The sequence below is a fragment of the Epinephelus fuscoguttatus genome, linkage group LG2 (assembly GCF_011397635.1).
Source record: "Epinephelus fuscoguttatus linkage group LG2, E.fuscoguttatus.final_Chr_v1".
In the NCBI taxonomy this organism is placed as follows: domain Eukaryota; kingdom Metazoa; phylum Chordata; class Actinopteri; order Perciformes; family Serranidae; genus Epinephelus; species Epinephelus fuscoguttatus.
Window position 1 is genome coordinate 40,171,449 of NC_064753.1, and position 13,212 is coordinate 40,184,660.

The following is a 13,212-nucleotide window of genomic DNA, read 5'->3' on the forward strand; positions in this document are numbered from 1 at the left end:
CGTGTGTTTTATTGTTTCATTGGATTTTAGTGTTGTTTTATGTTTTCATTTAGAGTTTCACTCTGGGAACGTTTTCCTGAGGCTTATTAAGTCTTTGCGAAATCCATCGCTGAGCACAAACAATAAATAAGGTTCCTTCCTGTGTTCCTGGAAAGTGCTTTCTGCTCTGTGTTCTCGACTTTTTGGGATATACAGAATTTTCTCTGGTACTCATCATGCAGCAGCTAACAGTGATTATTGCAAATGTTAACATCTCATTGGCAAATATAGGATAAGAGTATCTTTGTGTAAAATGAACAGTGTGTAAGATTTAGGGGGATTTAGTGACATCTAGTGGTGAGAACAGCAGACTGCAACCAGCTGAAACTTCTCCTGGTTAGAATTCCTTCAATGTTCATTGTTCAGGAGGTTTTTACCTGGAGTTGAACTATCTGTAGTGGTCTCTTCCTCTCCAAAACAAATGGATACTAAAAATATATGTCCGAACAAAAGCCAAAAATGGTGTGCACAAAAAAAATATTTGACAATTTCTACAATCACCTTCCACCATACAATCTACGTTTCCATATTCCCATCTCCAAAATGTTTGCAAGCATGGGTCAAAGTTTCTCCCATCAAGTCTGTTTATATACATCACAACCAGTGTCAGAAATTAGCAAGGGCCACGGGCCATTTGGCCCGCAATTTATCCAAGAATGCCCCCAAAAGCCATGTTCCAGGGGCCAAAATTGCCCCCAAGTTTTAGAAACAACTATATGTATTTATATTTTTAACAGTATTACAATCTGACATTGAAGTATAATTTTATTTTCATTAAATTAATTTACCATCGCGTCTACAACTCATTTTCCAGACATAATCAACGAGATTGCACTGATTACGTGAGAGTAATCTGACAGAAAAGGGGAGGAGGCTTTGCTGTACCATAAGTACAAATTAACCATTTCTTGGGTGATCTGTGTCTACACAATGACAAATTAATGAAAATTCAGGTAGAATGAATGTTCAATTTTAAATTAACTTACTTCCAGGATTGCATCTAAGGAATTTATAGTAATTTGGCCTTTTTAACAGTAAAAGTAATTGTAATGTGGTGAAACATTAATACTGCTATCAGTTGATTAATGGTTAAATCATCACATTTAAACTGGTTGAATTATAGGAAATCTGAGTGATATTTTGCAACCATAACTTTATGTAACCCATTATTTATTTCATTTATAGTGGTTTCTACTGAAGAGTGAAGACACTATCTTAGTTGGTTTTGCTTTTCATGTGCTTATTGTTAGAATATAATTACAATTTTTTGATGACCCCCAAACATTTTGAAAATGCCCCCATTTTTTTAGACTGTGGGGGCCAAAATTGCCCCCAGAATATTTTGTTAATTTCATACCCTGATCACAACTTTTGCGTTTACTCAGTATGGCTTTATAAATGAACAAATGCCTGTGCCTGAGCCTATGAGAGGTCAAAGATGGCCGACCAGCCCTGGAATAAAGCATACAGTGATGAGTGAGGGCTTTACAATTTTCTAACAAATCTCAGTGCACTATGATATGCAGTATATATATGTGCAAACAATGTGCAGATCATGTATAACAAATCACCATAATCCACAATTGGTAAAAACGTAGCGGTTGCCAGTCTTTTTCTAGCCTCTATTTCTGGTCTAGAATATACAAATCATGTACCCCCCATTAAGTATTACCACCATTCTTTGGTCCAGCACCCACTCCATTGGACGTTGGGACATGCGTGTCTTCTGTACTGTTTTTCTACTGTAGAAACATGGCAATGCAACATCTCCATGAACAAGGACCTGTTCCCTATATTTTCAGGTGATTATACACTAAAGAAAACATACTAATTATGTTCAGTATATTCCCCTAAATCCTCCACACTGAACCTTTAAGTCAGTCTATACCTTTTAGATCTTTATCAGTAAACATGGGAAGTAGATCCATTCAGATATGCATATCCTAGTGTATATGGTCTAGTCTCAAACTGCACAGCCTGGGGATAAGAAAACACTCTCTTCCAGGATTCATACAAAGGCCTGCAGTTTGTGGAACAGCATGGGAAATGAGTTCACTAATTTAGAGGTTTCTGAAAGTTTGCTTCTGTCTGAGGGGCCTTTGTAACTTAGGAATGTGGCTTCTTCTCCGCACTCATCCTTAACTCGGAGAGGTTTATGTTATATGAGAGATGTCTGTGATAGCTGAGGAGTCCTGGAGATCTGTGATTATTTTTCTATTAGGCCTGGCTTTCATCTCCATCCCTGTGACTAATGTTCACTTCCTTCTTACTCGCTCAGGAGGACTTTCTGATTGAGCCAAATACTTTAGCCAGCCATTGCACTGATCAAAAGGCCACTGCTTTTTCTAATTAGGTTTTTCTTGTTTTCTCTCTCATTGTTCTTTCTCCTTCTCTCTGTCAGTCTCGCTCATACTTGTTGTTGTCCAGTGATTCACAGTTTGGGAAATGCACTTATTGGCTTTTCGATGGAAAGTATGACGAGAAGATGGAAACCGTTCTCACGTCCAGGGTCCAAAATGAATTTTTTGATCTATCTGCCAGTGGCTGATAAACTGAAAAAAATTCCCAGCTAAAATATTTTTCAACCAGCCGTAAAACTGCATAAGATAAAGACAGATACAAACAAACAAGCAGGTCTTGTTTGCAGTGGTGGAATGTGTCTGTCCATCAAAATTAAGGCTGCATCCACCAGCTGCTTAGCTTAGCTTAGCATAAAAACTTGTCCTTTTTAAACCGAGATCCCACAATGAGGCTGCAGTGAAGACCCTTCATCACGCCGGCTTTGTATTTTTACACAGAACCAAACAATGCCGACAAAGTGCTGCTCAACAGAGTAACTCAACAGCGTCGGCCTGTTGTGTGACATATAACATAAATGTTGGTCAGCACGTTCTAAACAATAGCAATGGCATAACATTGCAGTAACAATCATTTGTCATCTCTCTGTTACATGATGGTTGATCCCACCCTCCGCTCCAGGGGTGAAGAGCTCATTTTCAGTTGCTCTTCCTCTTCTTCTAGTTAGCTGCTAACTGCTGCTAGCTGCTTTTAAAGTGTCACAGCGGTGGGTTGCACACACAATACACCATCAATACGTGACACTTGTCCCATCCTGCTGTTACTACATTTGCTGCTGACTTAAAGAAGAGACATCTTTGTCCCCCCATTCAGCGATCGTACCTTCTATACAGAATGGCGAGGCAGAATAATGTAGAACTAGTAAAAAAGCAACAACAACAACAAAAAAAAAACACTAAAATGTTCAGGCAGAGGGGACTTGCTTTAGCTCTGGTCAAGGGTGAGAGGCTGTCAATAAATAGTTTGTTGGAGATCTGTGTGGGTATATGAGACCCTAAAAAAGAGGGTGGATCATGGGGAGTACCACCGGTTGGTCCAGGAGCTTCTCCTCCATGATGGCCGTTTCCAGACATATTTTAGGATGACTCTGGGGCAGTTTGACAGCCTGCTGTGTATCGTCAGGCCTAGCATAACAAAAATGAATACTAACTACAGGGAGTCCATTGATCCTGTCAAGTGACCTAGCACCATGAGTTTCTCCTCCATTGTTTACCAACTGTAAATTTGTTGTCGTGACCACCGAAGAAGGCCCGCCTCTCAAATCATCCGATTGGACGATGGGAACAAAGCGGAGATGATGTGGTGGAGTTGAAGTTTTTTCAAACTTGCTCTGGCAAAAACACCAGACGTCTAGAGCGCAGAAATGTGAGGCGCGTAGCAACGTAAAAGCCGCCTCCGGCTGCTAAAAATGCTTTCTGTGTGATCGGGGCCTAAAGGGGCCACTGTAAAGGGGAAAGGGCTACCCAGCTCTGTACAAAGAAATCGCACTCCACCTTTTTTTAATGAGATCAGTTTCACATTCTAACTGTATAATGTTTTACGTAGTGGCATATTTACTTGTTATTATACTGCACCAAATAATTCAGTTTCTGTAAGAGAGTGATTATTACATATCACTTTATTTGATTATATTACAAGATGTTCCCTTTGTTATACAAAATTAACATATTTCTTAAAAACAAGCAATATTTTTTTTGTTGTAACGGCGTGAAGACAACAATTTAAATGTGTAATATGTTATGAAAAAGACTTGGTGCAGCATGGTTGTCTTTTTAGGTTAAAAAATTGACAGTCGCTGGTCTACATTGAGTTTTATTTCATGAGACGCTGTGTATTGGGGATGGAAGTGGTTTTAACCTGTTTATTTTTGTAGCATGAGTAATGTCAGACTTTATACAAACACAGTCACCGCACGCTCTGACATTAGTATACACGCACAGAATTAAGCAGTATAAACAGATGTGACTACAGTTGTATTAAACCTTAAAGCTGAAATTCTCTCGGACACAACAGTTGTCAGAAACGAAAAACAAAAGGGGTCTGAGGTTTATGGCAGTTCATCCAAGCGTGACGCCTCTTGTCAGAGCTGCACGACCTGTCAGGCTTGACGTCTACATTGCTAATTTCAGTGGACCATCAGATCTGCTCCCAGGGGCGTTTGAGGCCGAGTGATGATGAGCTTACTAAGAATTATGGCAGACAGCTCCTCTGACGTTGTTACAGATGGCCTGATCTTTTAAACCGAGCTCACAACCAAACACTGGTACCTTTTTTTAAAATGGCTGAATCACAAAAACAAGCTCATATATATTCATTGCTCCTGTTGCACGGAGTAGAAAGCCCTTCAAATGTTTTATACTGACGGTTAAACCTGCACACATCCTACCTCAAACCCTGTTTTTACAGAGGCAGCCACTGCCAGAACCCACATCCCACCGTGCTTTCACCCAGCTGGGAACCGTGACTGCAGATCCCCCTGTGATTAAACAACCACAGTGACCTCAGCCCGCTCTGGTCAGCACGACCTTAGGTGTGAGATTACAAGGGGCATGGTCGCAAATTAGCCTCTGGAGAACGTTATCTGCCCACACACGCTGTGACATAACGATGATACATGTAGGGCCGAGTCACTTGCCCTTTCACTCTATTGTTGATATCCTGTCCGCATACTGTGGTGGATGACTCGGTTCACTAACAGGCTCGGAAAAAGGATATGAGTCTACGGAGGTTAAATGAGCTATGCCTCTGAGTAGCCACTGAGTCACACAGATGCCTCGTTGCTACTGTCGGGGATGGAATGCTAAAAATTTGGTGACAATTTCCTAAATCAATTTGCAGTCAGAAGAATGCTGTTTTTATCTCATGGCTCATTTAAGTGACTTTGAAATTCAGACAAAGCGTTTCTCTGTGGCGTTTGGGACCGTGGAGTCATATGACCTCTGAACACAACCCAGCATGGAAATTCATTTGTAACCCCCAAGCAGTTGATGACTTACTGAAAGATAAATTCCTTTGTGGGTTAAACCGAGCAGATTTTTGTCTGCGCTCTCTGTCCGAGTGCCTGGCGTGACCCAGGACGACGGCCTGCTTTCCTGTTTCCACTCTCCTCTCTTCTCCTCAAGAAGCTGCTAATGAAGTCATCCTCATATGATTAAAAGCCATGTGTCTCTGCTCCACGCTGCATGAGTCAGAGCATTCAAAGGCAGACAAAGAGCTAATTACCTCACTACAGTCAGAAGCATTAAAAGAATCTGAACTGATTGCCTCTGGATGAGGCGGAGCTGGCGGTCTAAGTGATTTCCTAGAAAACCAACATTCATTTTATATTACATTATTTCCTGGTAGAGATCTGTGACTCTGTACATCTTATTTTTAAGCTGGAAAGAAAGAGCTGGGATTGTTCAGTAGACAGAGTGAAGGAATCAGATTGAGTATGAGGGAAGAAGAAAAACAGTATCAATGTGTCCTGAGTTCACCTTCTCACAGACTAAAAGATAATTGATTTTGAAAGCAACAACTGAAGATGTTCCAATACCATTTATTCCTTTTCTTATACTGATTCTGATACCCTAATTTGCCTAGTGGCTGATACAGTGTACTGAACTGATACATTAAGCACTAAAAATCCCATGTTTTGGTAATTCAGAACAATAAGTTTGACAATTTTGTTCCTTATCTTTTTCACTTTTGGGCTGTCTTTGTGGCGGTTTCTTTAACAGTATTTTTTGGCCTTGTGTGTGTAATTGATAAGATGGCATTAAGCAGGATTTATGGTTGTGCGTCAGTTCTATACAGAGACTTGTGTGGTTGTGTGTCTGTGTCGCTCTGCAGTTACACCTCCAAAACACTAGTCAGTGGTGGAGGTTTCTGTGAAATGCTGTAAAGTTTAGTTGATTCAAAACACACATTAAACACACATTAAACATGGCTTAATAGCGACAATTTCAAACACAAGTACACAAATCAGCTTCACTATAACTCGCAGCATTCACAGACAAAACACTTGTCTTTATCTGGACACATTTTCCCCACAAATACAACATGCGAATGTTTTTAGCACAGCCTAGGCATTTTACATTGTATAAATTAGCCTAGCTGCTAGCTGACTTTTCCCCTACTCATATGAAGCCAGGGACAACAGCAACATTTAACAAACGTAACGATACAATATTCGGCTTAATTACAACTCATAAGGTTCGCCGACAAAATAACTGCTATACTAAACACGTTTTCCAAACAAAGATAACATGCTAACGTTACTAGCACAAGCCTATGGCATTTTATGTTGTATAAATTAGCCTAGCGAATAGCAAAGATAACATGCAGCAAAGGACCTGGGTCGCTGCGTCAAGGACATGGCCTTTGTACATGTGGCGCTCGCTCTACCAGCTGAGCTACTGGGCACCCCCCTTTGTTGCAGTTTCCAACATTTGCTGCTACAGTTTTTTTCTCCTTTGCTTTGGGGAACTTGTCATGCTCTATCATGTGATGTGTCTTTAAATTTTTCATCTGACTGCTGGTGTTGAACTTGGCAACACTAATGCCACCCTCGAAACTAAAGCCTTGCATACTGTTAACGTAGTCTTTCTACTGGTGAGACTTTTCGGTGTAAAATATTGTCACACTACTGACATTTTGTTGACAGCTTATGTTACATTACTCACCGGAAATTAATTTTTCTTTGCTGCTTTCTAAAAGTAGTTGTAGACTTGCTGTCTAGGCTCCTGTTTCAGAGCAACAATGAAGAACTGACTTCTTGGAAAACTACTGTTTTATTTATGTGTAAAACTACTTTAAGGTTTATTAATGAATTATGTGGTATTGGATCAGTGCATTGACATATTTACTCGTCGACCCCCAATCCAGTATTTTAGGCAGCTCTGGGGGTATTTCTGACACTGGTGATGGTATCAAAATCGACTCGAGCCACATCTGAAAGACATCTAACTAAAAGGTTTTCTCACAGTGACCACAGTATTCAGCACAACCGAACAGTTGTTGACATGAGGGTCGACTGAGTGCTTTTCTTATAAAAACATCACATCAGCCTTGCGGCATCCTCTCTGTCTGTGCTTCCTCTGAACGACTTTGACCGAGCCTGCAGACAAGACACATTACACCCAGAACACGCTGGCACCATCTCAAGTCCGTCATTGGTCTGCCTTTGGCTCCGTCTGTGGTCTGAAGCCAAGAATAATGTTGTTGACCTACTGGAGTGGCTGAAGTGGTGCGAATCATGTCTGTACAAACAGCTTTAGCTGTGGTGTCCCTTTGACTCTTTGTCATCTTTAGAAAGCTGAAAAAAACCCACCCTCAGACACAGATTGTCTTTCCACTTTACCTCAACCTGCCCTGTCTACTTGAGCTTAAGTTAGTGACTTCGATTTCCCAGAATAACTTTTGACAACTCCCGGAGGAGAAGGTACAAGAACAAATTTGCAGTGTTGTGGGCTGTTTACGTAGGCGGAAAGAGCAAGAGTGTAGCTGATGGATATTTTTACTGGAAGCATGACTTTTCTTTTGTCTGTTTTATATTCAGGTCTATTTGAATCTGAATTTATTTGTTTATTTGGGACGGTTACATTTGACATAGTTCCAATAGAGAGACTGAAACTGATGTGCTGCACTGAGAGTTTAGAGCCATTGCTAGTTTTTAATTCTTGTCCCTTATTGGGCTTTTGCATTTAAAGTACAGTGTGTTTAAATACGCAGCTATCAATATCATATCATGTTCACACTGCTGCCCTCTGGAAGACGCTACAAGACCCTAAAATGCTGCACCTCCAGACTGAGGAACAGATCTACAATGTGGTATTTTACAGCTTCCATTCACTGTGCTCCTAGGTACTAATTTGAGAAGACCAAAAAGAGTAAAGCTCTCAAAGCTAAGTAGATTGTATATTTTAAATAAGTTTTTGTCCATTTTCACTACCTGACTGTAGAAGGATGAAAGATGTCTGATTGTAGATAGTGATGTTTGAGCCCATACTATCATACAGTATGAAAAACTGGTAAAAAAAAAAAAATAGAGTGCATAAATAACTATTTGGGGTTACTTCGTGTGAAAAGACGTCACCTTCGGTAACAGGTTTGTTACTGATTGATTGAGTCTTTGTTGTCGTCGTGTTGCTATAGATTACTGTTGCTGTGCAGAGAGGGAGTGTCAATGCTCCTGATGTTGAGAGGACGGTATGACAGATGTTTCTGCTGAAATATTTTCTTATTCTTAGAAATCGAACGATGGAATTCAAAGACTTATTAGTTCAGTGACCTGACAGCAGTCTCTCTCTGTAGTGATTTATGTCTGTCAATTTATTTTGTATGCATTTATATGTTTCCTCTCCATGTTGGTAGGAAACTTCCTCCCCTCCAGAGGTCAGCTGTGACATATCGTCCCCTCTGTTGTGTTTTATTGCTGTTGATATGGAGCTTGCCAAGTTTAGAGAGAATACAAATTGTCGGCTGTTAAAATGTCTTTTGTAACTATGCGTCTTTTTTACACAGACCAGGTGGAGGAATACACGGTGCCTGGACATAAATCAGCTCTCAGTATTTCAGTTTTTCCACATCCTGCTTCCTGCTGGCCCAACACAAAATGCTGAATGTCGGGCAAACACTGAAAGGTCCGATATCTGACTCGTCTGACCCGAGTTCCTCAACATGTCTGCGAGCAGGTTGTTGTCATGTGTGCTTGCTTATCATTGGCTGTCCGTTCAGGAAGTTCTCTGACTGATGGCTGTCTGTCCTCGTCTGACCCGTAGTTCCTGAACCAGGCAGGTTAGCCGGTTCACAGACGGATGGAGTGGTGAATAGAACACCAGCTCCTCTGGGAATATCGAATGCATCAGGCATTGCATTTTAAAACCCACATTTCTGGATGTGAAACGATATTGTCACTGTTCCTCAGTTTGACCTTGTGTGCTCTTTCTTTGTCCAGACTGCAGAGCTGAATATGTTTTTCCACAGTGGCTGCCCATTATAATGATTCCTTCAGCTCAGTGAGTCATAAACGAAGGGCGAGTTTGTTGCTGTGAACCAGTTCTTTGAGTTAGGAGCTGCCAGTAGTAGAGAGGCCTAAGTGTCCTAGGCCCTGATTCCCAAAGCATCTTTATGGTGTGATGATCTTTGCCCTGAAGACTTAACGGGACAGAGATCATCTCAACCTTAAGATGCTTTTTTGAACTTTTGCTTGCACTTTCTCTCTGCTGAATGTTTGTCCTGATTTATCTTCCCATAGGGCTGCAGTATTAATGTGTAAGTCTCAAAACTTTTGCATACGACTTCCCTAGGTGCTCTATATGTCACCCTGTAAGTATATGGGTTGGGTTGGGTTGCCCTAGTGATTTGACTCGTGAAGCTTTGGCTTGTTGTTTGCAGTTGGGAATTTCATCAAATTTGGCACAAGCATCCACTTGAACTCAAGGATGAACTGATTAGATTTTGATGGTTAAAGGTCACTGTGACATTACATCCTTCTCACTTTTGTGAATGCCATATCTTAAGAAGGCCTTGAGTAATTTTCTCAGATTTGGCACAAACGTCCACTTGGACTCAGGAATGAACTGATTAGTATTTGGTGGTCAAAGGTCAAGGTCACTGTGACCTTACAAAATATGTTTTTGTCTGAAAGGACATCATGATGAAGTGCTGATTTTGTATCCCAAAGGTCAAAGGGCAACGTCACTGTGACATCATAATGTTCTGCAAAAACACTTTTCTGCCCGTTACTCGACGTCATATCTCAGGAATAGGGTGGCACGGTGGTACAGTGGTTAGCATTGTCGCCTCATCCCCTGCTGAACCCCGATGTGGGGGAGCCTGTCAGCGTGGGTTTTCTCCAGGTGCTCCAGCTTCCTCCCACAGTCCAAAGACATGCAGGTTAATTGGTGACTCTAAATTGTCTGTAGGCGTGAATGTAAGTGTGAATGGTTGTCTGTCTCTATGTGTCAGCCCTGTGATAGTCTGGTGACCTGTCCAGGGTGTACCCTGCCTCTCACCCAATGTCAGCTGGGATAGGCTCCAGCACCCCATGCGACCCCAGTTGTTCAGATACTGCATCGGTGACACTAATCTTGGGTGCCCACCTTGAAACTGTGCTGATTGTATAGATCTTTTGTGCTGTCGGGGGAAAGGTGTGTGAAGCATCCATGTTTTCACAGACATTAATCTAAAGAGTGACTGCAACTTGAGTGGTTACCAGAGGCATACAACTGTGAGGCGGGAATAGTGGTTTCTCCTGTGTTGCACTGCAGTAACACTTCTAGCCAATCATGTTCCTCCTGACACAAAATGCCAAGATGTTTTACAAAGTCAAGTGAAATTCAGCGATGAATGAACTCTGGTTTCAGCTGCAAATTTTTGCATTAGGATAAGCCTGAAGCCCTGCAGTCGACACATTTACCTGCTCACTGATTATTCCAAATATGACAATATTACGAATTTGATGGGTCGTGTAAACAGCACATTCTGTTTGGATTATGCTTTATTCCGAACGTGGCATTTTTCAGTTAAGACGTGTGGGATGTGTTGGTATTATTCAGGTTTCAGGAGCATTCTGTGGTCATGTATACAGCATATTCTAAAAATCTATTACGGTGTCTGCCATAGTTTGTGACACATGGTCTCTTGCATGTTACGGTCAGCCCTGTGCGTTGTACACAAACCAATTTGCCAACAGTTTGTAAGGCTGTGGGGTAGAGATGCATACCTAGAAGAAAAGCCCACATTTGTGGTCCGAAGAAGAACCACACCTACTTTTTGACATTGTGAAGGACTTGGATATCAGCAGGTTTTTAGATATTCGCAAATATCGTAACACTGACTGTTTCAAGAAGGCGGTTGAAGGAGGGAGGCTGTGTTCATGCAGCAGGTGGAAAATTTTGAAAATGAAAAAAAAAAAAAGTAAAATGGCACAAACGACAGCTGTTCCACTTTTCCATATTTTGACATGATAGGCGATAGGTTCGGATTACGCAAGGCTGCATGTGGAATATTTATTTTCATTAGCCATGTAAACAGCTTAGTAGGAAAATTGTCTTTTTTAGAAAAAGGACAAAAAACTGAATATTTCATGCATGTAAACGTAGTCACTGTGGCCCGCTAGCTTGGCACTAGCCTTCTCCTAGCATGCCTGTGTGTTAGCAAGTGGCGTTGGTGAAGGGTGGGGTCAGAGAGGGGTGTTTTCCCATTCCACAGACGCAGGGCTTCGGGCAGTTCTAAGTGATTCACTGAGGAATTTGTTTACTTGTGGCGGAGCTACAAATAACTGCAGGGTTTATATAGGGCAAAAAACTACTTCCCCTCCAGGCAGCCATACAACATAAACAGAGCTGCGAGGGGAAATACTGGAGCGTCTTATTAAAGCACAACCACTACACATGTTCCACACGGCCACATGGATCCCATTACTCACTGAGGAGCTTTTTTCCATGAGGCCTGCTGGCCCCAGCTCCTTCATCCCCACTCTGGCAATTTGTCTGACTCTGACTTGAACGGATCCTTAAAACCATGTTATTAATCTGTCTCGGACTGACGCTGTTTGAAACTATGTAAGAGGAAAAGCTCGCTCTGCGCCGTCCAGGCTGACAGTGTTTCAAGACAATGTTTGGCACCAGGCCAAAGTCTCTGTGTGCTTGACCCACAAACAAATTATCCACACCTATCGTCGACTCAGAGCTTGACCTCTAACATATGTCACTAACCTGTGTGTAGGACGTGTAATAATGTGGTCTCCGAACATTTATTTGTGTGTATTTGTTTTCATCTAACCACGTCCTCTTCTGTTTCCCCTCCAGGCGTTTGGGAACGCAAAGACAGCCCACAATAACAACTCGAGTCGCTTTGGCAAGTTCATTCAGGTGAACTACCAGGAGAGCGGCACCGTGAGAGGGTAAGGAACCACAGACCAATGCTTTTCATTTTCCTACAGGAAATATGATTTGAAGTTTAACCATTTTATTGTGCTATTTTAGAGCATATGTGGAGAAATACCTGCTGGAGAAGTCAAGGCTGGTCTATCAGGAGCACAATGAACGGTGAGCATTTCTCAGAAAAGCAGATCAAGTTCTAAAGTGCAGTTTAAGGACTTATTGACAAATATGTTGAGGTAATTAAATATTAAGAAAAATTTGACAAACTGTCAAATGTTGGCCTCCACATTTCTGACATACAACTTCTCAAAAAGCATCATCTTATTGAGATTCACACTGCCACACTCGTGTATGCATCAATCAAACTTGTGCTGCTTATGTGAAATGTAGTTTCACAGTGCTTATCTCACCAACGTCATGTAATAATATACCAGTGGTGGAAGAAGTACTCAGATCTTGTACTTAAATAAAAGTAGCAGTACTACAACATAAAAATACCCTATCAAGACCAGTGTTCACATGTGTTTTTCCAAATGCGAGCGTCTTTTTCAGCTGGTTCAGCTAGTGGCAGCTGCGAGCGCTTCGAGCTGAAAATCTTGGAACTTTTCAGGCATTGGTGTCATCACTGCTCCTTTAGCTACTGTCTATACGGAGGTGTATGATATGTCAGTCAGAAACTATCTCACCAAAGAAAGCAAAGCCAGTTTGTAGGAGCAGTTTAGCCAGTGGACACTGAATGGGTAGTCAACCCTCTGTTAATGTAGTGTTATGTTAGCCACCTAGTTAACATTAATGTCAAGATATTGTTGTCATTGACACAAAATCCACACATAGCGTGTCATTTTATTGGAAGAAGTAGGTGCTGGGAGCTGAATAAAGTGCTCCCCAGCGCCCTGCCACAGTTCTTCCTCCAAAGAAAAAAAACGCTTCGCAGACTAGGGTTGTA

General features: G+C 41.5%; 1 protein-coding gene across 7 annotated transcripts in view; it reads left to right on the top strand.

The window, feature by feature from the left end:
- myo9aa (myosin IXAa) overlaps window positions 1-13,212 on the top strand; it is a 163,459-nt gene that overhangs the window by 71,037 nt on the left and 79,210 nt on the right. For all 7 annotated transcript variants that reach the window (XM_049597461.1, XM_049597481.1, XM_049597489.1 and 4 more), the window contains 2 exons: window positions 12,192-12,286; window positions 12,369-12,431. In XM_049597461.1, coding sequence (XP_049453418.1) covers window positions 12,192-12,286; window positions 12,369-12,431 — 158 coding nt within the window. The remainder of the gene's footprint in view (window positions 1-12,191; window positions 12,287-12,368; window positions 12,432-13,212) is intronic.